The sequence below is a fragment of the Crocodylus porosus genome, unplaced genomic scaffold (genome assembly GCF_001723895.1).
Source record: "Crocodylus porosus isolate Cpor-Errol unplaced genomic scaffold, CroPor_comp1, whole genome shotgun sequence".
NCBI classification, from domain to species: Eukaryota; Metazoa; Chordata; order Crocodylia; family Crocodylidae; genus Crocodylus; species Crocodylus porosus.
Window position 1 is genome coordinate 17,701,580 of NW_017728913.1, and position 22,194 is coordinate 17,723,773.

Here is a 22,194-nt window from a genome sequence, read left to right on the forward strand (position 1 = left end):
TGTAACAAAAGAAAATATCTGGTTAAAAGTGGGGTTTTTTCATTGTTCATTTCCCCCATCCCAAACACACCCTGATTTTATTCAGAAAGTGAGATGTTTTAAATCAGATCTAATCTAATCAACAGATGGAAGACAATATAATCTTCATTTGAAAGTGAAAACTTTTGAAACAAGTCAGAGGAAAAAAGACATTCTCAAGACATTGTTTATGGATTTATGGGGCAATTTAGTCCAAATGCTACTAAAGTTTGTACAAGGATTTTTATTTTACTTTAACTGGCTTTGTATCAAGCCCTTTCAGCAAGGTTCTTATGCTTATTATGTATGATTTAATAACATGATTAACAATTATGCTATTGTAACCACTATCATCACCACCACCAAAATTTGTCATGTGCACTCATTTTGAAATAGGATGATGTTCTGAAATGTTAAAAAATGATAGTTCAAGCAAACTCATTTTAATCTTATATTGCATGACTTTTTATGCAGTTTACACACAAAGCATTCTTTCAGAAAAAAATTCATTGGCACCCTTAATGCCATTATTTTTGAGCCATTATTTTGAATGTGTCACACCTAATTATGATGCAATTGGTAGAGTAAAAAAAAGATTTTGGTAAACCTCATCCTATTCCAAAAAGTACACATTCTGACCTCATCTGAGTATGTAATCTAAATGTTACTTAGGGCACATGCATATATTTGCAGGACCTGACCTAGAATACTACTACTTACTTTAAATTTCACAATTGTTGATCAGATCCTTGCTTAGATGCACATTCACTGGTGCCAGGAGCCATTCTGGAAAATTATCTAAGTAAGTTGGGATGGGGTGGTGGGAAGGATGGCATCGGGGGTGGGTGGGAGCTAGCTGGTGTGGGGGGCTTGGCGCGATCAGAAAGGGCTGTACATCTAGAGTTGGGAGGGGGGCCAGAGGCCCAATAAGGGGTGGGGAGGGTAAGAAAAGCATGGCCTCTGGGCTGTGCTCTGAATGTGTACACACAATTGGTTAGATCAGGCATGGCTTAGCCTGATCTACATAGAGGACTTCCTTAGGTAAACTAAGTTAGATCAGGCCGGCTAGTTGTTGTCCAATCAAAATTCCTCAAACATGTATTCAGTTTGGCTTTTAGATCAAGCTAAACCTCAGATAATCATGGCCTCCACCGTCTCATTATATAAAAAGGCAGAACAAGGCTATGTTGAAATTTATGGGAGTTTTGTCACTGACTGCAATGGGATGTGCTGAGGCATTTTTTGTTTCAAAAGTAATTCAACTATTTTTATTTGATTTTACCTTTCAGGGCATAAAGATCCTGCAAAACTGGTGAAATGTAAATGCAAAATGGAGAACAACTATTTAAACAGCAGTACCGCAGAAAAGGATCCAGAGATTACAGTAGTTGCAGTCCAAATGAGTCAACAACTTGATGCAAAAGGGTAAATCTCATTTTTGGTAAGTATTAATAGAAATGTTGTAGATATTGGGAAATAGTTATTTACTTTCAGTGTGACACTGGGTAGGCCTCATTTAGACAAAAGTTTCCAGTTTTCAGCACTACACATATAGAAAAAGTAGGTTAACTGGAGAGTGCAGAAGGAGAAACAAAATCTGAAAAATGACCTATTAGGAAACATTGAGAGAACTGGATTTGTTTTCCCTGGCAAAGAAGAAGACTGAATGCTAATGTAGAAACTGTCTTCCAGTATATACAAGGTTGTTTTAAAGAGGGCAATGATTACCACATTCATTCATATACTACATGCACCTTTTCCCCCAAATTACCGCTCCAAACTTGGTGTCCGTGATTTAGGAAGGAAGCTGATTTCTGTGTTAGAATGGAGGTATGCGGACGCTGGAATGTCTCCCAAGGACTCTACTCCCTTCCTGACTGGCCACGTGCAGGAGGGCCAGGGTCCCATCCTCAGTAACATTCACCCTCTTGCCACAGCTGCACAGCTATAGGTTTAACCATGACGCAGCCACTCTTGAAACAACAGCTGCATTTGGCTCTGCAATCTGGCAACAACAGTGACAGGGTTAAACCTCTAAGCTGTGCAGCTGCAGTAAAATGAGGAGTGACTTTTTCCTGCATGTGGCCTACCCATGCATAGGCTAGTAAAATTCTGGAAAACTTTTTTCTTCATCCTGTCTTCCCAAAACAAAGTGCATGTCTTATTTGAAAGCATGTAGAATGTGAGAAAATATGGAAAGTATTCTCCATGTTCACTGGTAGCACAAGGGCTTAATTTGTGGTATAGCTGATTTACAGTAGACATTTGGATTTTTTCCCTTCCTCTAATCTGGGACTAGTTCAGCACCAGTGTTGGATGTGGTCCATAACATGAGACCCCTTCTGAGCATGCCCACACTGATTAGAGGTGGGCAGGTTCTAGAAGAGCAAACCTGGATGATGTCAGTGACCCACTTACATCTGGGAAGCCTGTGCAGTAGGTTGTGTGGTGCAGTCGAGTGCAGTGTGCTACACTTGAGTGCCAAGAGCACAATAGTAGGGTGTCGTGTGTATGAGTATGGTTGGTGAGAAGAATGACTGACACATGGTGCAATTTTGGTGAGTATTTAAGGAATCCTGAGGCAAGATTTGGCATGCAAACGGAATATGGAGGCTCGAGAGTACTTAGGTTTGAATGGTGTGTGAGCTTACTTGGTTGGTGATACCTGCGTGTTCGAGGCATATGAGCAGAGACTGTAGCAGTGAGAGAGAGAGAGAGGGGTGACCTATCAGATTGGATTATAATTGGATAGTTACCTGTAAAAGCATTATTGGATTGGGACCTCGATAATCCATTGGATAGGTAATTATCACCCTTCCCGCACTCTCAGGCTCAGTGAGTACCCTCTGAGGGAAAAGACTGAGGGCCTGACTGTCATTCCAGCTCAGTGAGCCTGTGAAGGCCCCAATGCTGCCTTTCACTGCCCCTGCACAGTTCTGTTTATGGTGTATTGCAGTTAACCGGTATATGTAGTTAATGCTTGATGTTACGTACATTTCTTAGTGTTAATCTTGTTTTTGTTGTGAGCCCAAGTTTATAATATATTTTTGAACTTTATTGGAGCCTCTGTGTATTTATAGGGTATGTGAGGGTGGGCTGTAGCTCTATGTATATATCTGACCCCCAAATCCACCTCTAACAGAGACAATACATGAGAGGCCCTGGCTGTCTTAGGAGGCCTAACAACCCTCCGCCGCTTAGATTTCCCATAGGTGGTCAGTGTCCAGGACACCTGGCAGTGTCCACTTTTCACTGGCACAGTCTATCCAAGAAGGCTCACAAATATACTTCATTGAATATCTATATCTATAGATATCTATCTAGCTATCTCTGGATATATACAGATATATATCTATATAGAGAGACATCTATATGGACTGATATATCTACCGATAGCTATATATACTTTCAATGAAGTATATTTTTCAGGCTTCTTATGCCGTGCCAGTGCTGAACTCATATGTGTGTGTGTCTGTGTGTTTTTTTTAAGAACAAACTAGACAAACAACTGTCAGGTATGGTTGAAGTATTTTTTAATTATGCTTTAGAGCTTAGAGAAGGGTATGGACTGGGTGACCTGCTTTATTCTCAGAACAAGAGAAGCTTATTCTTATCCAGCATTGAGAAGTAATGCTGACCAGCCCGGGTGGAGCACCATTATAGCCTGAAAATGAGTTAATTCTTCCAGCAACCAGGTTAGTTTGCTTAGTTGCCTGAGTATCCAGATACTACTGTATTGGGCAGTGCACACTTACCTACAAAGTGTATAGTGTACTCAGGCAAACAGCCCTCAAATTGGTTTAAGAACCATACGAAACACTAGCTCAGAAATATATAAAAAGTAATTCACATGGCTGAACGAACACTTCTCTTTCTTCTACTGCTGAAAACTTGCATTAAGAATGGTTTTCAAAGACTATGAAGTGCTTTCCAGAACTTGTATTATATTGAAAGAATTAACTAATGGAAATATGTTATCTGTGGAAGGAGCAGGGAGAGACAGGACCCTATCTGCACATAGTCATATAAAAATAAAATACAAAACTTACCCAATAAAACTGTGCAACAAAGAAAACAAAACAATACAGAATAACTGAGAATGTTCTTTATGAATCCTCACCAGTCACCGATCAAGCAGAGATGCAATACAATGCGACACTGCACCAAAATTGCATTTTTACTTAGAACAAACTAACAGCTTTTTCCAAAAGAAGTTTGGAGAAGATATTATACTCTGCAAAGAAGTCTGTTTTTATCTCAGCTTTCCTGGTCAATGAGTTATTCTGAGCAATGCACAGCTGTTGGTTTATTATCAATGCTACATATAGGGAATTCTGAAGTTCATCCTTTTTTCTTAGAGGAAAATAATCTCAACGGCCTTTTATTCTTTGGTAGAGAGTTTCATTGGAAACAAAATCAAATTATTTTTTGAAAGGGAAATGAACTAGTATAATGAGTATTGTAAGATGAAAAATAAAAACAATATACATAGCTTCATATTTCTTTGTGCAAAAATTAAGCTTTGGTATTCAAAAGAAGGAAATATCTTGATTCTTGGATGCTTGTGAGACCTATAATTGATGAAATAATGGAAATGACACATAGATCCAAGGGCAACATTTCCAATCTTTTTGTGATGTATCAATGATACCTTCTGACTCTAAACATAAGATATTTTCTATATCCTGCAGGTAACTTTAACAGAGAAAAATGAAAAAGTCACTTTCTTACCTCCTCTTTTGCTTACTTTATAGAAGGCTAAAAAAGGGAAATCATCCCCCCCACCATTTTTTAGCATTCAACTTATTTATGGTTCATTCAGATTATCACTACATTCTCAAAGAAAATATAGGACAATATAAAATATATGCTGTTCTCATTTTCTTTTTAACCTAATAAAATTTAATTGACTTCTTAAATAATCAGCTTTTGAATTACCCATCCATAAAGAAAGATCTCTGGCTTATTTTTATCTGTGTCAACCTAATTTCACTTAAGCAGCACAAATCAAGGCATGATTAGCTGCTCAGCATAATTATCCATGCTAAAATATATCTTGCTGTTGAGTGTTGCAGCCTTTGATATTTATAATGATAGCTAAAGAGGCAAAATCCTCCAAGACAGTTTTGTTTTTACCCAAATATACCTTTGTTATTATTATTTAGGGATTGTTAAAATGTGCTTTTTCCCTCAAGGTGACTAGATAGAGTCCAAGGGGTTACGTTACACATTCATTTTAGGAGGCTCAGGGAGTTGTTAACCGCTAGATGGCCCATGCTTTAAGATGTTTAAACTAGTTTTAAGCACCTTTTAACCATCTTAAAGTTAAGCCACCCCAGGGCAGGTTTCTCTGAACTGTTACCCAGCTCACATTCCATGAATGTGTGACCACTCCTCCCAGAGATAAGCCATCTAGGTTCCAGTCCTCCAGCATCCCAGGATGCAGTGCCTCCCCCGACTCTTCTGTTCTGTGCATACAAACTTTCCACCCTCTTAACTCTACTGCCCAGCAGGTGCTACTGGCACCAAGCCAACTCCCTCTCCTGCCCCCAGGGGTATGTCTTGGTTGGGCAGCTAACAGGAGCACAGACTGTTCAGGGAGGAAAGCCTAAGGGGTGGAAGAGGGATCAAGGTAGAGGTCCAGATCAGGATCCCCATGACCTTCCCTCCCGAGGCAGGAACAGCATCCCTGTGAGTAGGGGTTACCAATCCCAATACTAACTTATTCAAATACAAGAATTGCTTTAATTTACTTACTCTTCATACTTTTACATTTTGTTTTACTTCTTTTTATTTTATCCTTTAGTGGACAAAGGATAAAAGGTAGTGGCTTCAGTGAGTGAGTTCCTTCATTTCACCATCCAGTCCCCAGCTCCCATTCCCATTCATTTCACTGCCTAGTCCAACCCACCCCCACATAGAGCAGAGATAGAAGCCTGCCATGGCTTGCAGTCCTGTAGCGGGAACTCACAACTGTAGCTCCTAGTCAGGCCCCAAGATCACCAGCTTTCTAGTAGCAAATCACAGTTGTGACAGTCAGAGAAGATTTTTAGCTTGAATATGTTTAACTCTAAACTTGAGCTAACACTAACACTTATCACCATTTGAGAAGCTTAAAGAGTAATATATAACAAAGGCCCAAGTGATAAGAAACAGATATTATCAATTAAAACTTTATAATAGGCATCATAAGATAACGCCATCAGCCTTAATTTACCATATTTATTCAAATACAAGATGACTATAAAACACATGGCCAATATTGAGCAAACATACTAATGGGAACCTACCACATGATTTTTTTTTGCAAAAATATTATATATTCAAGAGGGTGAATGATATGCACGTATCACTGTACCTCTAACCACCTGTCAAGTGACCACACTACCACATTTTTTTTTAATAAAAATATTTCATGTTTCAATCCAAATCAATTCCAAATGAGTCAGTCAAGAACCATTAGTGGCCCTACTACTGGCAAACATCTTTCACCTCCACCTATGGCTTCAGATGTTTCCAAATCCTACATGCAGGCCCAAGCCTGGAGGCTTAGGGTTCAGATGTCCCCGAATTTCACTTGCCTTTAGCCATAAGGCCTAGGAGCAAGCTAAGGAGAAGTCTCCCATTTTCAAGAACTGGGCTTAAAGCCAAAATCTTCCCACTCGAGCAGCAAGTGGGAGGTTTACCAAACATTACCTTCACAGGCACTACCCTGTGTCAGAAAAGCAGTTATCCCCAGGTGTGACTAGGAAAACTGCCCTGATGGTCATGGTATTTGTACACAAGGATTAGTTAGTACAGCCTACCCAAGTAGGCTATTTGGTACCACCCACTGTATGGTGTCCTCCTCAGCAGCAATTATTTTCAAGTCATGGTGACTCATTACACTGCATACAATTTTCAATGATTCCTGTTTCTTCACCAGCCTTTAATATCTGTTTCAGGCTGGACGTAAGGAAGAATTTCTTTACTGTCCGAGCCCCCAAGGTCTGGAACAGTCTGCCAGCGGAGGTGGTTCAAGCACCTACACTGAACACCTTCAAGAGTAAATTGGATGCTTATCTTGCTGGGATCCTATGACCCCAGCTGACCTCCTGCCCTTTGGGCAGGGGGCTGGACTCGATGATCTCCCGAGGTCCCTTCCAGCCCTAATGTCTATGAAATCTATGAAATATAGCAAACATCTCCAAATAGGCCCTCTCAAACAGTTCACCCCAAATCCCTCTGTCACCCCTTCTCTCAGCCTGTTGCATATGTTTAGTGTGGCCCTGCCCTCCATCAGGTGGAGCCAGACCAGGTTCCCCTGCACCTCATCTGCATATACACTTTCGGAGGATCCCAGGGCTCATGACAAGAACACCCAGTTTTGTCATGAGTGGAGTGCTAATTAGCTTTGTGGGGGGGTATCTGGAGTATACATAAATACTGATCAGTGCTGGGTTGTGGGATTACCATGGCTTGAAACACTGTTGACTCTGCTGGGACCTAGTACAATGAGCTATGTGGTAAATAATGAGCCTTTGCTTTTGGTTTTGGACTACTATCATATATAGTGGGTATATCTACACATTACCATATGACAATGTGACTACCATGCCATGCTTTAGTACTTCCTTTTGGAAGTACTAAAGCATGGTGCTGTACTGCTCATTGACTGAGGCACACTATTAGATTTTGCACTACATCGCCACAGTGGCACACTAAAATGGGGAAGTGCACCACTACGATCACTACTTTACCATAGCATGCCATACAGTGACATAGCACATTGCTACGTAGCTATAGGGCAATGTGTAGATGTACCCAATTTGTACTATAAATAAGTAGGCACAAAAATGCTGCTTAAAAGTGTGGTTATGGAGTGCCTGTGCTAAAACTTGCAGCAATTTCAAAAAAGGTAAAATGCATCAATTCTGGATGAACTAAGTCCATGGATACTACAGGTATATTTATGTCAAGGTCAGTGTTTTCAAATTTGCTCCTTACTTCCATGTGTTCAAAGACAGCAGTGTCTGACAGTAAGGAGGGGGAGAAGGGGCAACAGGGGGAAGAAGTTGGCAAAGGAGGGGAGGGGAAGGGGGCTACCTGATTCCCTGATTTATTTTCCCTGCTGTAGCAGGGGGAGGGGGAAATTTCAAGGCAAACCTTCATTAATTATATTCTATACCTGGAAAAGTATAACACATTTATAAATTTTCCATATATAGAATATAATTATTGGGGGATCATCTTACAGAATCACAGAAAACTAGGGCTGGAAGGGACCTCAGGAGATCATCTAGTCCAACCTCCTGCTCAAGCAGGACCATCCCCAACTAGATCATCCCAGCCAAGGCTTTGCTGAGCAAAGTCTTAAAAACCTCCAAGGATGGAGAGTCTACAATCTCTCTGGGTAACCTATTCCAGTTCTCTTGGTGAGAAAAAATTTCCTAATATCTAACCTAAATTTCCCTAACTGAAACTTAAGACCATTGCTCCTTGTTCTGTTATTTGCCACCACTGGGAACAGTTTAGCTCTATCCACTTTGGAACTGCCCTTCAGGTAGTTGAAGGTTGCGATTAAATCACCCTCCCCTCCATGCTGTCTTCTCTTCTCCAAACTAAATAAACCTAGTTAATCTGTTTATCTTCCCTCAATATTCAGTGTCATCTTATATTCAAGTAAATACAGCAGATACCAAGCACACAAATGCCCATACCAACATACCAATTTGTAATCCCTCTAATAGCAACAGAAAAAGTGAAGAAGAAATATATGTGAAGAATTAATGTAGCCAGCCCTTAAAATATGCAGAAGAAACAGAAGACACAGATTTTGGTGAAATTCATTTCACACTTCTATTGGCTACAAAGGACCTTCTGTTGCCTGTACCAGTTCTAACTTCATTTTATAGTGACAGACTCCTGGCTGATAAAACTGTCTTCATTTTCTTCAACAGAGCTCCTGAAGTTGATAATCATGGAGGATCTGTCTCATATATGCCCTAAGGAACTGACAGTTTATCTTCAAACAAAACAAAATACATGGCAGAACAATACCAACAATGTGTGGAGAAGTGACATCAGAAATTTGAAGATCAACTCTGTAAGCATTTCTAAAAAGCAGAATTCAAAAATGAAAGATAGGAGTGATGTTTAACAGATGCATTGTGCACATAAGCAATATGAAAGAAGGTGTCAAACTGAGAGTGGAATTGGACCCTCTAACTCAGGGAAAAGACTGGGAGAAAATAGAGGAAGAAGCTGGAGAGAGGAAGGAAACAAACGCAGATCTGAAAGAGAGCTGGGGTTGGCAAACTAGGGCAGGGGTAGGCAAACTTTTGCTGCTGTGAGCTGGAGCTTGCAACCCAGCCCCCTCCTGCAGGCTGCAATTTTCCACCCCCAGAGAGCTCAAGCCACCTCCTGCTTATGTGATTCTGTACTGGAAACAAGTACAGGCATGAGAGCGTGGCAGGGAGGGTCTGTGAAAGAAAATGCTTAAGAAGGGACAAGCAGCAGGGCACAGTCTGTGCCACTGATCCCCCATGTCACCCTGAGCCGGGTCAGACCTTCTTGGGCCAGATCTGGCCTGCAGGCCCGAGGTTGCTGGTCCCTGACCTAGCAGAAGGGGTTTGAATTCATTACAATAAAACAAGAGAGAATGGAAAATATGCAATTACCTACTTAATAGATATGCAGAAGCCTTCTGTTTCAAAGTCTATCCATGAGGTACCTCTTGCCAACATTAAGCTGATACTTCTCATTTCAAAGAAAAGGATAATTGAGAAAACACTCACAATAAATTTAAAGAAATACTTGCCTGAAACCCAAGGAGTTTTTCACTGGGCTTAATGTGCCTCTGAAATTCACATTCTACTGGCTGTATCACTTTGATTCCATCTTCATAAAAAACATAAAACATGTTCCCAATTCCCAGACCTTAGGAACAAAAACACATTCAAATGTACAAAATTAAACCATTAGAAAAAAGCAACCCCCAATTTTTCAGAACCAAAGCCCTCATTTTAATGCTAATATGAGATCAATTTGTTAATGGCTGTGTGATGATAATAAAGCTAACACCATGGGATTTTCTACTGCAAAGCTGAACCCAAAGTGTGATGCTATTCAAGTTTTTACACTGCTTTCCCTGTGAGCAAGACAACAATTTTACAGAGATCTGGAAATAAGCCATATTTTGAGAGATGAAGTAATGAATGAAATCATGTGAAATCTTTTACATGATAATCAAATGAAAATAAATTCCATACGTTTTCTCACTTTTCTTTTTCTGAGTGGAGAATTTAAAGTAATTAACACAACACATTAACAGAAAAAGTCCCGAGTCTTTGTTATACCTCATATATGACATTTCCTTCAGTACTAAAAAGGTAATGCTCTCGATAGTCTTTTACTGGCAAGTCAAAAGTTGGGGAGAAATTTAATTCTAGTTTATAGGGCCACATTTTTTTGTGGAACTCTACAGTCTCTCCCCCATGAGTAGTTATCTCAGGACTGTAGCATTATTCTAATAGCTTAACCTATATACCTCAGTTTTTCATCTATCAGAGTTAATTGTTTTGGTATTTTATTCATCATGATTATTAGTTAATATTTGGAACCTGTTATGAAGATGAAAACCACTATATTCTTGCAATCAGCATGAAATCAATTATGCCAATAAAGGGTTTCACATATATTCCAGTAACATGTCCAAAACTTCCACTATCAGCAGTACACTGGCATGGGGAATAGACGTAAGGAATATAAAGTTAAAACAAGAATTTTGATTTTATGTTCTCAAGAAAGTCCTCTGTTATCAGAAAGCAAAGTCCTTGGAATAGCGTACAACATAAGACTATTATTATATTAGAAAATGAAAAATGAAACAACATAACGATGAAAAACCATAATGCAATGTAATAAGTCTCAGAGAACCATCCCCTGGCCTGCATTCGCAGTGGAGTAAAAGGTGGCAGAAAGATGCCAGCTGGGGGAGGCAAGGGAGTTTGAAAATAAAATATAAAATATATTCAATTCATATAGAAAATTATTCCCTCTGGATAATCCTATGGGAAGGGAAAAACAGGGAGAAGCCCCCAAAGTGGATCTTGGCAGAGATTTACCCCAAATCTGTTCACTATAATGAAGAACAAGGAAGGGTTTGACATCCCACAGAGCTTCAGAGAACTCCTAAAGTGCCACAGTGATGCAACTACTTGATTCTTAATGAATCCTCCCACCTGCAGATACCGCTCAAACCAATTAAAGTGGGTTTCCTGTCACGCTGGTGCCTTTGTGCAAAATTAACTCTTTCAGGAGGAATGGGCCCTCAAATATTTTTCAAGCTCTGAACCCTTGCCCTCTGCAAACTTCAGTGTCACAAAAATGACTGACTTTTCCCCCCAATTTCTGCACAGAATGGAGAAAATGTGTTTGTATAGCAGAACCTCAATTACTGATATTATGCCTCTAAAGACCTTCATTACAACATTCTTCAGTGGCTGCTATGTAAAGGTTTCATCAGTCCACCAGGTCTTATTCTTTATTTATACAGGAACAGAACTGCAACAGACCTTACCTAATTTTGCCAAAGACAGCACTTTCAAGATACTAACAAGAAAGGAGCAGATGTCATCTCAGAAGTGAGATTTAGCTGGGTTTTTTTATTTGCAAAAATGTTTGCCACATTTAGATAGATTTATGTCTGCATTTCACTCTGCTTGCCTTTTATTTGAAAAGTTATGACACTGTCTTTATGTACATCTTCCCTCTACATACCATCAAAGCCAGACTTAGAAAGGGGGAGTCTTTCGAATAGCTTACAAAATACAGACCCTGTGAAAAAAACTACTTTTGCAATATGACCAATTGTCGGCGTTAAAAAAAAAGAAACTGGGAACTCATCCTCCTGGAGAATCCTAGGACCTCAACTTGTCAATTCTTTTTAACTTAATTAAGTGTTAGCAAGGGTATTGAGGGCAAGGAGAACTAAAGGGTGATGCTAACTGGCAGTGGCACTACAAGATTTTGTTGAGTATTCATAATCACACAATCCTTTAACTACAAACAAGATGGGGACATCTACACAAGTCATTCACATACAGCAATAAACTGCTCTGCAATTTATTGTTCCTGAGAAGCTCCTGGGCGCACAGTTTACATGCGCACCTGAACCTCAGCACGTTGAGCTGGGTCATAGCAGCCCCGGCTGGCAGGAGGCCCTGGCTGTTAGCCTGCCAGCCCAGAGCTGCTCCAACCAGGTTCAGTGTGCTGTAGTGGAGCTGGCTAGTGCATGTGAGCGCTTCAGCATGGGGCTAACCAGCAGGCAGCCCCTGCATTGAAGCACCATCTTGCCCCAGCCAGCCAGCTCAGTGTCTACACATTTGCTGCTGCACACAAAAAACTCCACAGCAGGGTAGGACTTACATTTACATGTCCTACCCTGCTGCAGAGTGTATTAGTTTCGTGCATGTGTACACACTGAGACATGTACTGCACAGTTAATTAATCAACCGTGCAGTAAACATCGCACGTAGACACACCTGATAATTCCTAAAGGCAGCAGTGAAAAAAATTTCCTTTCCTTGCATGTTTGTAATGCTCAAATTCAGAGCAGCCTAATATTTTTCAATTTAATACCAACCTAAGTAAGCCTGAGATCCCACCCAGCCTGCAGCCATTCTCCAGTTCATAGCTAAGAGCAAACTCCTGCACGAATAAACAATAGCATCTTCTGACAGAGTTAGGGTGTCTAGAAAGCACAATTTGTTAGGGCTCTGACTGAAACAGGTAGTGGGTAGGCAGGCAGCAAATTTTGAGTACTAATCACAATCGATTAAAAACCCACTCTTTTTCCCTCTCTCCTCCACTCTTTAGATATCTCACCTTACCTCCCCCTCACCTATGTCTTCCCACCCATAATTTCAGTATTTGGTTTGTACAGTGCTTAGCACAGTGCACCCTCAAAACTGACTACAGTTACATGAACTTTTCAATCTAGTTTTCCCCAGTAATTTACAGTAGCTGTGCAGCCCACATAATAGTTTCAAGAAGCAGATGCACCTAAGATTATCAGTTATTGCAAAAATAAAAGGTGTTGCCTTCCATGGATCACTCCTACCATGGGCTAGTCAGCGCCAACACTTGTGAGAAGAATGGGAACTAACCAACAGTAGTAAACTAAAGAGTCTGCCTCAGCCCATGCAGCCCATGGGTATAGCAAAACTACTTCCACCTCTTAGCACCTGCTCCACAGACCAACATCCCACAGCTAATGAGAGATGTCTGTTAATCCTGTTGCATTTCTGTGCATACTCTAAGTCTATTATCTATTATTAGGAAAGTATTTTTGCAGGTGATGCTGTTTATTGAACTTACTGTATACTGGGGTGGGAAAGAGGCAAGCTTGTGAGTACTAAGTACCCTTCCTCATTACCAATCATTTTCTCATGACAGAAAGCAACATCCAGCCTGACCTTAAATGTCTGCAATCTAAAAAAAGACAAAGGCAACCAAAGCACTAGTAATTATCTCAGAATTTTGAAAGTCTTCACAACAGATTCTCATTCTTCCCCTGTGAATTTTAACCCTCATATGTGACTCACAAGCAATGTGTACAGTGTCTCACTGCCAGGCCCAAGGCTGCTGCTGAGAAACAAGCTCTGTCCACCCACCCTCACTATGCCTCAAAAAAGTTCAGCAAGTAGGCAGATTACACAGCTCAGTGGGATCTTCAAGACTGTTCTCAGGCTTTTCCAAGACAGACAGCCTTAGAGCAGTGCTGGGCACATGAAAATAAATCTTAGAAATATATAAGAAGTCTCACTAATCAAAACGTATTCTAGCAAGAACCCATAGCAAAATCTGAGATACTCACTGTTACCATGAATCTTGCATTGAAGATAATTGAAAAAAGCTTATATCTCTTGAAATATATGAAAGTTCCTCTATAACTTTTAATGAATGTTAACTATTTGCAGTTAAGAATAAACATTCATAAGTAACACTTTGGCTTTACCCTTTTTAACTGAGTCTGGATATTGCAGAGGGTATGTCATACCGAAACACTGAAATCACATCTTGTAAAATAAATATTTATCACTGGAGGTAAACCTTTGAAGTCAACAATGATCTCGACACCATAAACACCTAATACTGTTCTCGTGACATCCTCCAGTAAAGAAGCAAGATCTAAATGGAAAGCATAAAACCTAGCTTGACCCTTCCACCTTCTAACTTCATATCAAAGAGAGAGAGAAATTGGTTTGTCTTACTAACTAATCAAGAAACTGAAAATTTTCTTCTCTTTTTTTTCCTGGGAACTGCACCAGATGACACTCTTGAGATGTAAGAATGATTAACACAATAAGGTCAGATTTCTGACAAAAGAAAGGGTGACTGCCTAAAAGATTTATAGCATCGGCAGGACAAGTTAAGGGCAAAGGACCTGTCTGGGTTTTCAGTCTTAACTCAGGGTTTTTTTCTATCCCACAAAGCTCTAGTATACACAGATGTGCTTAAATGTAAACCACAAAAAGTTGCTCAGATCCATAACAAGTATTTTTTCCTCAAAATATTGAAAAGCTGTCTATTACAGCATGCTTATATAAAAGGCATTTGAATACTATGAGGTTTTAACAGAAAACATGAATGGAAAAATAATTACTATAACTACTTAATACCAGTAAGAAACTTAATAACTTAAAAGACAAACATATAAACATAGCACACAACAAAATAATTTGTATTAGTACCTTCCTCTCGCCACAATATGTTTGCAACTGCAGCATGTAAGAGAGAAAAAACAAAAGAGACAAATGAACAAGAAAAAACATGAAATGGTATATCTCCCATTGAAATAATTAAGATGTTACAGAGTTTAGGGTCTCTAAAAAGTGTGAATATATAAAATAATGGAAATAGTGAATTAACCATAAAATCCATAACTGTTTTATGTCAAAATGGTTTTTAAAAAAAAGAGGTGACTTTTCCATACTTGTGCTATATGACTTGCAATTAACTTATTTAGCCTTTTATCAAAATTTAAATAATTTTCTGTTACAAACTACAAATCTGAAAATGTGAGTTCACAGGAGTATAGCTAAGATTATAGCTGAAGTCAACTTCCATCTACTTTTAGTGCAAGGATCATATTTTGAAGATATGTGTTTAATTTAGAAGACAGTAATGAGAGAGGAACACAAAAAGTGGAAATATTTATAAAAAGGCATTCTTTCCTCTACATATCTGACTTCTTAAAATTTATAAAGAAAGTCTACCATTGACTTCAAAAGTAGCAGAACAGGAACTAGGTGACTTAAAATAGTTATATATGTTATATTCACATTAAAATCTGTCATATTTGAAACTGCAGCTGGGTTTTGGACATTTTCTGACTGGTGGAAACTAACAATACAGACCTTGAATTTTTTTCAATCTAGGGAAAATAGACCAGACATAAATATCACAGTATAAATTTTAAGTGTGTAGAGGTTAGCATGCAGTGGAAGAAATTGGTGAACCAAAAATTGTAAAATGGATAAAAGGAAAAAGAACAGAAAAAAGAAGGGGGGGGGATTTAAGTCCCTGTAGAAAGCAATCATACCTTCTGCTAAATTCTTGATTTAGGAAATAAAGACAATATGGCAATTGTTCTGCACAGCCCACAAAAATATGTTTATTTTATTTTACAAACCATTTATCAGTTCTGCACTAATGCACAGTAATGAAACTGACATGTAATGTGCTTTTTAGTGACATTTAATGTTCAGTAGCCTGTTTTTACTGCACATTAGTGTATTAGCATGATTTTTGCCATGATGCTTTAATGTGCAATAAAATAAGCTATCTTGCATTAAAGCACACATGTAAATGCCCCCATTATGTATTAACAATTGTTGTCTTTAACTACATTTAATAGTCCCTTGAATGTAAATAGAAACCTTGTATTTTCTTGAATAACTGACACATTAATGTGATATATACTATACATGCCAAATACCAATTGTGTTTCTGATTCTATCATCCATTATGTATTCTTGGTAACACCTTTCTACATAACGAATTTGAGCCCCTGACAATGTGAACTGTAAAAATTGCATTGAAGTAAAAATGAAATCAACCCAATTTTCCATTTGTTTCTATAGTCTCAATCATTCCTGGGTTTTCCTGATATCAGATTAACCTGTTAATTCAGAAACAGACCAATTTCAATGGATCACTGGTGAATCACAGGAATTGAGGACTAGTCTCTTGGTACTCTTGTGTGTATTTGTTGAGACTACATGAAGGGTAATCACTAACTGAACACAAGAAAATCAGCTCAGCTGGGTCACAAAATGGTTCTGTCTTATAATATGATGTTACAGTGCTAACAAAGGTTGTTAATATGCCTCTATCAAAGGTAAGTACATTTTGCATGGTTACTCATGTGTAAACCATTTGTCCACTCTGCTAAATGTTATTTTTGTCTTTGAATAAAAGTGTTTAACAGTTTGCTGCAGATGTAAACCTTTCATTAGAAACTGCAATCATATACAGATTGGAATATTAGCTAAATGCGTTATTGACTGCTTTTCTTTTTGAAGCAAAATACCAACTTGACATCAAAACAATACACACACACAAAGAACAGGTGGAGAGAGTATAAAAAAATAGATTTTAATTTGTGTTGATCCAGACAATGAATAGATATTGGAGAAAGAAAAGGATGGGGTAAGGATCTCTTGAATATAAAGAGAATTTTCTATGAGATAAAGAAAATTTTAAATGAGATAAGCATACTGCTGCTGTTTCTGGAGAGCAAGAATAGTGAGTTAAAGGGACAAAAATGTTAGCTGCTGATATCCTTGAAGAGAAGGAAGGGGAACCACTCTAACACTGCTCTGCCTTAATTCCATATCAGCCTTACTTTTCAAACACCCCACTATCTGCTCTGGGATTGTCAGTCTGATAAGTGATGCAACAGAATTAGCACTCTTCACTGATTTTTTCACACACTCCTCCCCTCTCACTGTGCAGAAAAGGGGATACTGTTGCTTTAAAGTAGAAAAACTGCACTTATTTCAAACAGCAAAAAGCACTTATGGGACATGACTAAGTACCACCTCTTGCAGAGGGATGGAGTGCAGTAGACAGAGGCATATGTGGTAAGTTCTGCATCCTAGCCAGCACAGATTTACATGACAGTGGCCTCTATTGGCCTGCTGGTGGTGGTGTGGCTAGGCAACCAGCAGTGGCAGCTGCTATTTTTGCATGGCCCCTTTCCCCAACCAAGCTGGCACCCACATCATTCACAAAGTAGCACAAATGATTAAACTGTTTTTATAGTTCCATCACAACAGGACATGAATTTTATCTATGAACATTTAGGCTTTGCAGTAGTTCTAGATTCTTTTTTTTGTTCGTTTATGCAATTGTTTATGCAATCTAATATACGTAACCAGTTCATTTCTGAAAGGATTTAAACCTCTCTGCCCAGGGCAACATGGAGGGGCATTATTGAAATTAGTTTTCCTCTCCACATCTGGAAAGACAATGAAGATTTAACTCAACTGCTCTTAGGTGAAAACTCTTCTGCACTGGAAAAACAGATTCCAGGGAAAATGGAATAAGGGACTTAGAGAAAGGTGAAAACTATGTTTCCCAACCAGGAAAATATTTTTATACATATTTGGGGCGTTATAAGGCCTATAAGATGTAAGATCTCAGAGCAGTATATGGTCATAAAAGTCATTTCTAAGCAAGTTTCAGGCCTGTTTCCCTAGTACTGTATAAATGAGCAGACAGCACAATTGAATTTTGGAAAAGTATGAGTAGTGCATTTACTACCATTAAATTTTTATAGTTTTAAAAGTAATTGTTAAAGGTATCTGCTTTCTCAGCATGACAACTCAAATTAGTCAATGGTTGTGTTTATACAACCACAAAATAAAAAAAAAGAACACATCTCTAATGCTATAATTTGTCTTGGCATATTAGTACTTACACACATACTCTTAAGCAATAGGTACCATGTTGTATCGTTATTGTCTGGCAAGGGAGCCAGAAACAGTACATTTTTAATATGACTTTTTAAAAAAGTGCCAGTGGTGATAGAAGAAAAATGTTGTTAGGATTCTTTTCTCAACTTCCATTATCTTGCAAGTAAAAACTATTTTTCAAGTAATCTCGTCTCTCTTTCTTTTGGACAGTACAGAAGCAATACTTGTTGGGACACAATGAAACATACTGTTCTTTGTGAAACAATGCACTCTTTCAAAATGACCCAGGTGGTAATCATGTGATGGAGTATACCTGACAAAATACGCTTGACTCTTTTGTCCTACCTTAGCATCATCTAAGTTTTAAAAGTTAAAAAAAAGAGGTGGGGGGGGGGTAGTAAGGGGAGGCTGTTCTGGCTACACACTTTGCTTTCATTTCAGAATATGCTAAAACAATACATAACATCTATTCGCCTAATTACTGAACTTTTACTTATCAGTTAACATGTCACAGCTATGGTAACATTACTTTTACTGTTAAACTATGAAAGCTTACCAAAGAATACAATTTGATTTAATTTTTACTAATTATATCTTTGGACACTCTAAGCACATATAGTACATCTATAACGGAAATAATATCTTGAATGGTACTACACACAGAATGCTACTGTAAAAGATTAAATATGAACATTTTTCAATGAGCTTGACTGCTCAAGAGTAGGACCTAGTACTTAACATCATCGTTAGTTGTACAGTAAAATCTCTGATTTACTATCTGTAAATTCTGGTAATGAGATATTATGAATTACTTTATCAAGGCTCACAAATGCAATATCATATACATGAAAACAATCAGAAAGTGATTCAGAAGCAGAATTTATAACCCCTAACTGGAAATCTTAGATAGAGAGTCTTTGTCTATGATGTTGTCAGAAGGTATAAACTTTATTTAGCTCTACCATAAAATAAAATGGCAGCATAAATTATCTACAAAGAAATTAGGTAAATAGGAATCATTCAGTATGATGTGGGACAGGGAGATTCCATTAAAGGTGCATAAAACCTCACAGAGAGAATTTAGGCAATAAATCATAGTCAAAAAGCTTTTAGTCTTATTCCAAATTCTAGGCAACAGTGATGCCCACTTGTTTATGGATGGCCATAAACCTGTCAAGTCAGCAGCATTCAGATCACATAAGCTCTTGTTAAGTGATAAGCCTATGACATTACGCAAAAAAGGCACTGTGTTAGAAATAGATCTATTTAACGGGATGGAAAAGACATATTATTTTTTAAACAGAGCCCCAAGACACAGAATGCACAAGGAAGATAATTTTCAGCCCGCTCCTGTTGAAGAGATGAAACAATTTATAGAAGTTTCTTCATGGAATTTGACAGTGCCATAGTGACTGAACTGGGTAACATAGTAAGCTATAATTGAAGTTAAAGAATAAAAATTGCTGCATAAAATACTAAAATGTCCTCAAATATTGTTAAACTGATTCTGACAATTCAACTTGGACATTATGTGACAACTTGCCATTTCACTCACTAGATTTTCAGGTAAGTCTCTAATGTACAATTGTAGACTAAAAATGTAAGTCTAGGGACAGAAATTACACATATAAATTACACATATCGATTTATAATACACCTGGATTGATATAGCATCAGACTTAACTGATTTAGGTTAAATAGGTTTCTTAAACTTCTGCCCAGATTTTCTCCAGATTCAAGTTCACCCACAATTCCCCAGCATCCCGGGATGTTTTGCACCGCCCCCACAAATTCCCGCCTTGCAGGATGGGCAAGCTAGCCTTTAGCTCTGCTTTACCTGAGCAGGGAGGCATTCTCTAGTGCCCCCCCACTTGTGGCTTGGGTGACTACAGGCATGCGGCTGCATTTCTGGAATCAAACATGAATGTCTGTTAACTTGCTTATCAGTTCAATCTATGCAGCTAAGACTAACCTGCAAAGATTGAACTGATTCAGTCTAGGGCCTTTTGATCATCTATATTTAGCTGAAGAGTTTGAAGGGGTACTCTTTAAGGGCGCTCTTGTCAAGTTAGGCCCAATTTCTGTTTTTTTTAAAAGAGCTTTTGGAAAACCTAACAAAAATTAAAACATGGCATGATCAAAAAGCTACTCAAGGTGCTAAAGTACAATGATCCCAACATGAAGCTGACTATAAGTAAAGTGAAATTAATCTAGTTGTACTGTTGATACAAAAACAAAAAGTGAAAAATATGTTTTAAATTATTATAGCTGTAATAATAGCTGCCTAGGAAAATATGGAGGACTGTGATAGCCTAATTGTTAGGGACTTGGTACAGAAAACAGGAGATCCATATTTTAGGTTGCACATGCCCAAAAGTGGTCTAAATTTGTATCTTTGACTTCCCAACATAATACTCAAACTTTCACATCTTTGGTTAGGCATTACTCCCCTTTTCTGAAGTTTTTCTGAATCTGAGCCATTATCCCAGATTGGCTTGAAGCGCTCCCAGCCAGGTCATGAGGCGCTACAGGGATTTGGGAGCAGGGCATAAGGGTCTGGTAGCACAGGTGGTGTTCTCATCGATCCTCCCAGTCTTGGGCTATGGGCTGAGGAGGGAGAGGAGGATCCACGTAGTCAACCAAAGACTGCGGCACAGGTGTCATTGGGAAGCCTTTGGCTTCCATGACCACAGCCCACTCTTTGACGAGAGAGGCAGCGAGCTGCTGGGAAGAGATGGCCTCCACCTCTCTCCCCTGGGGAGGAGGCTCTTCTCAGCCAGACTAGCTGACCTGCTCCACCAGGCTTTAAACTAAGTCCGCTGCAGGATGGGGGGACTACCGGCACTGCTGGCCCACTGAGCAACCCTTGCAAAGCCAGCAGACCAAGGCACTTAAGGGAGCCCACCCTTGCCTGCCTGTACACAAATGCCAGGAGCTTGGGAAACAAGCAGGACAAGCTCGTCTTCCTGCTCAATGCAAAGAATTACAATGTCATTGGGATAACTCAGAGCTGGTGGGATTCCACCCATGACTGGACCACGCATATAGATGGCTATACCCTGTACATGAGGGATTGTGTAGATAAAAGGGGTGGGGGTGTAGCTCTTTATGTTAAGGAAAGCTACATGCCCCTGCAAGCTGATATTGGTAACCAGGGTGGACAGCTAGAGACCCTCTGGGTTAAAATTTGTGGGGAACATGGCACAGGTGACACAACAGGGGGAGTCTACTACAGACCTCCCACCCAAAGTCCTGACCTTGACCAGGAGTTCTCCTGGGAGCTGGCGGAGGCTGCATGCTCCAGGACCATGGTTGTCATGGGTGACTTCAATTACCCAGACATCTCGTGGGAGGATCACTCAGCAAAATCTGAATGGTCACAAAGCTTCCTCTCATGTGTGGATTACCTCTACCTGACTCAAGAAATCTATGGGCCAATGAGAGGCAAAGCACTGCTTGACCTGCTACTGGCTATAGGAGATGACCTAATCGTTGACCTAGTGATCGATGGGAAGCTGGGTGACAGCAACCATGAGCTGTTCATCTTCACCATCCGTTGTAAAGCTGGCAAGTCAGTCAGCAACACAGAAGTCCTTGACTTCAGAAAAGCCGACTTTGACAAGCTCAGGAGGCTTGTCAGTCAGGCCCTAAGGGACCATGACCTCAGGGAGAGGGGAGTTCAAGAAGAGTGGTTGCTCCTCAAGGGAGCAATCTTCAATGTACAAACTAAGTCTATTCCATCTCGAAAGAAAGGCAGCAAGAGGGCACAACAGCCCCCCTGGCTCTCCAGGGATCTAGCAGGCCTCCTAAGGCTAAAAAGAAAAGCCTACAAAGGATGGAGGATGGGATTCGTCTCCAAGGAGGATTATTCTGCACTGGTCCGGTCCTGCAGGGATCAAACCAGGAAAGCCAGAGCTGCAACTGAACTCCAACTAGCCTTAAGCATCAAGGACAATAGAAAGTCCTTTTTCAGACATGTGGGGAGCCGGAGGAAAAGCAAGGGCAACCTTGGACCCCTGCTGAACCAGATGGGGCAACTGACAACTGATGCCCAGGAAAAAGCCAACCTATTAAATGGGTACTTTGCGTTAGTCTTTCATCAGTCCTATGGGACGTCCATGCCTGCTATGGGAGAGGGAGTTCTGAGTGGGGGAGATCCCCTGCCCTCCGTAAATGCTGACCTCGTGAAGCAACATCTTGAGAAGCTGGATAC

At 39.6% G+C, this 22,194-nt stretch overlaps 1 protein-coding gene across 2 annotated transcripts in view; it reads right to left on the bottom strand.

Moving 5' to 3' along the window:
• Positions 1-22,194, bottom strand: part of FSTL5 (follistatin like 5) — a 600,367-nt gene that overhangs the window by 60,952 nt on the left and 517,221 nt on the right. Inside the window, exons 11-12 of one of the 2 annotated variants that reach the window (XM_019534562.1) lie at positions 14,754-14,780; positions 9,818-9,936 (exon numbers count right to left, since the gene is read on the bottom strand). In XM_019534562.1, the coding sequence (XP_019390107.1) occupies positions 9,818-9,936; positions 14,754-14,780 (146 nt within the window). The remainder of the gene's footprint in view (positions 1-9,817; positions 9,937-14,753; positions 14,781-22,194) is intronic. The other variant, XM_019534563.1, reaches the window with a different exon arrangement.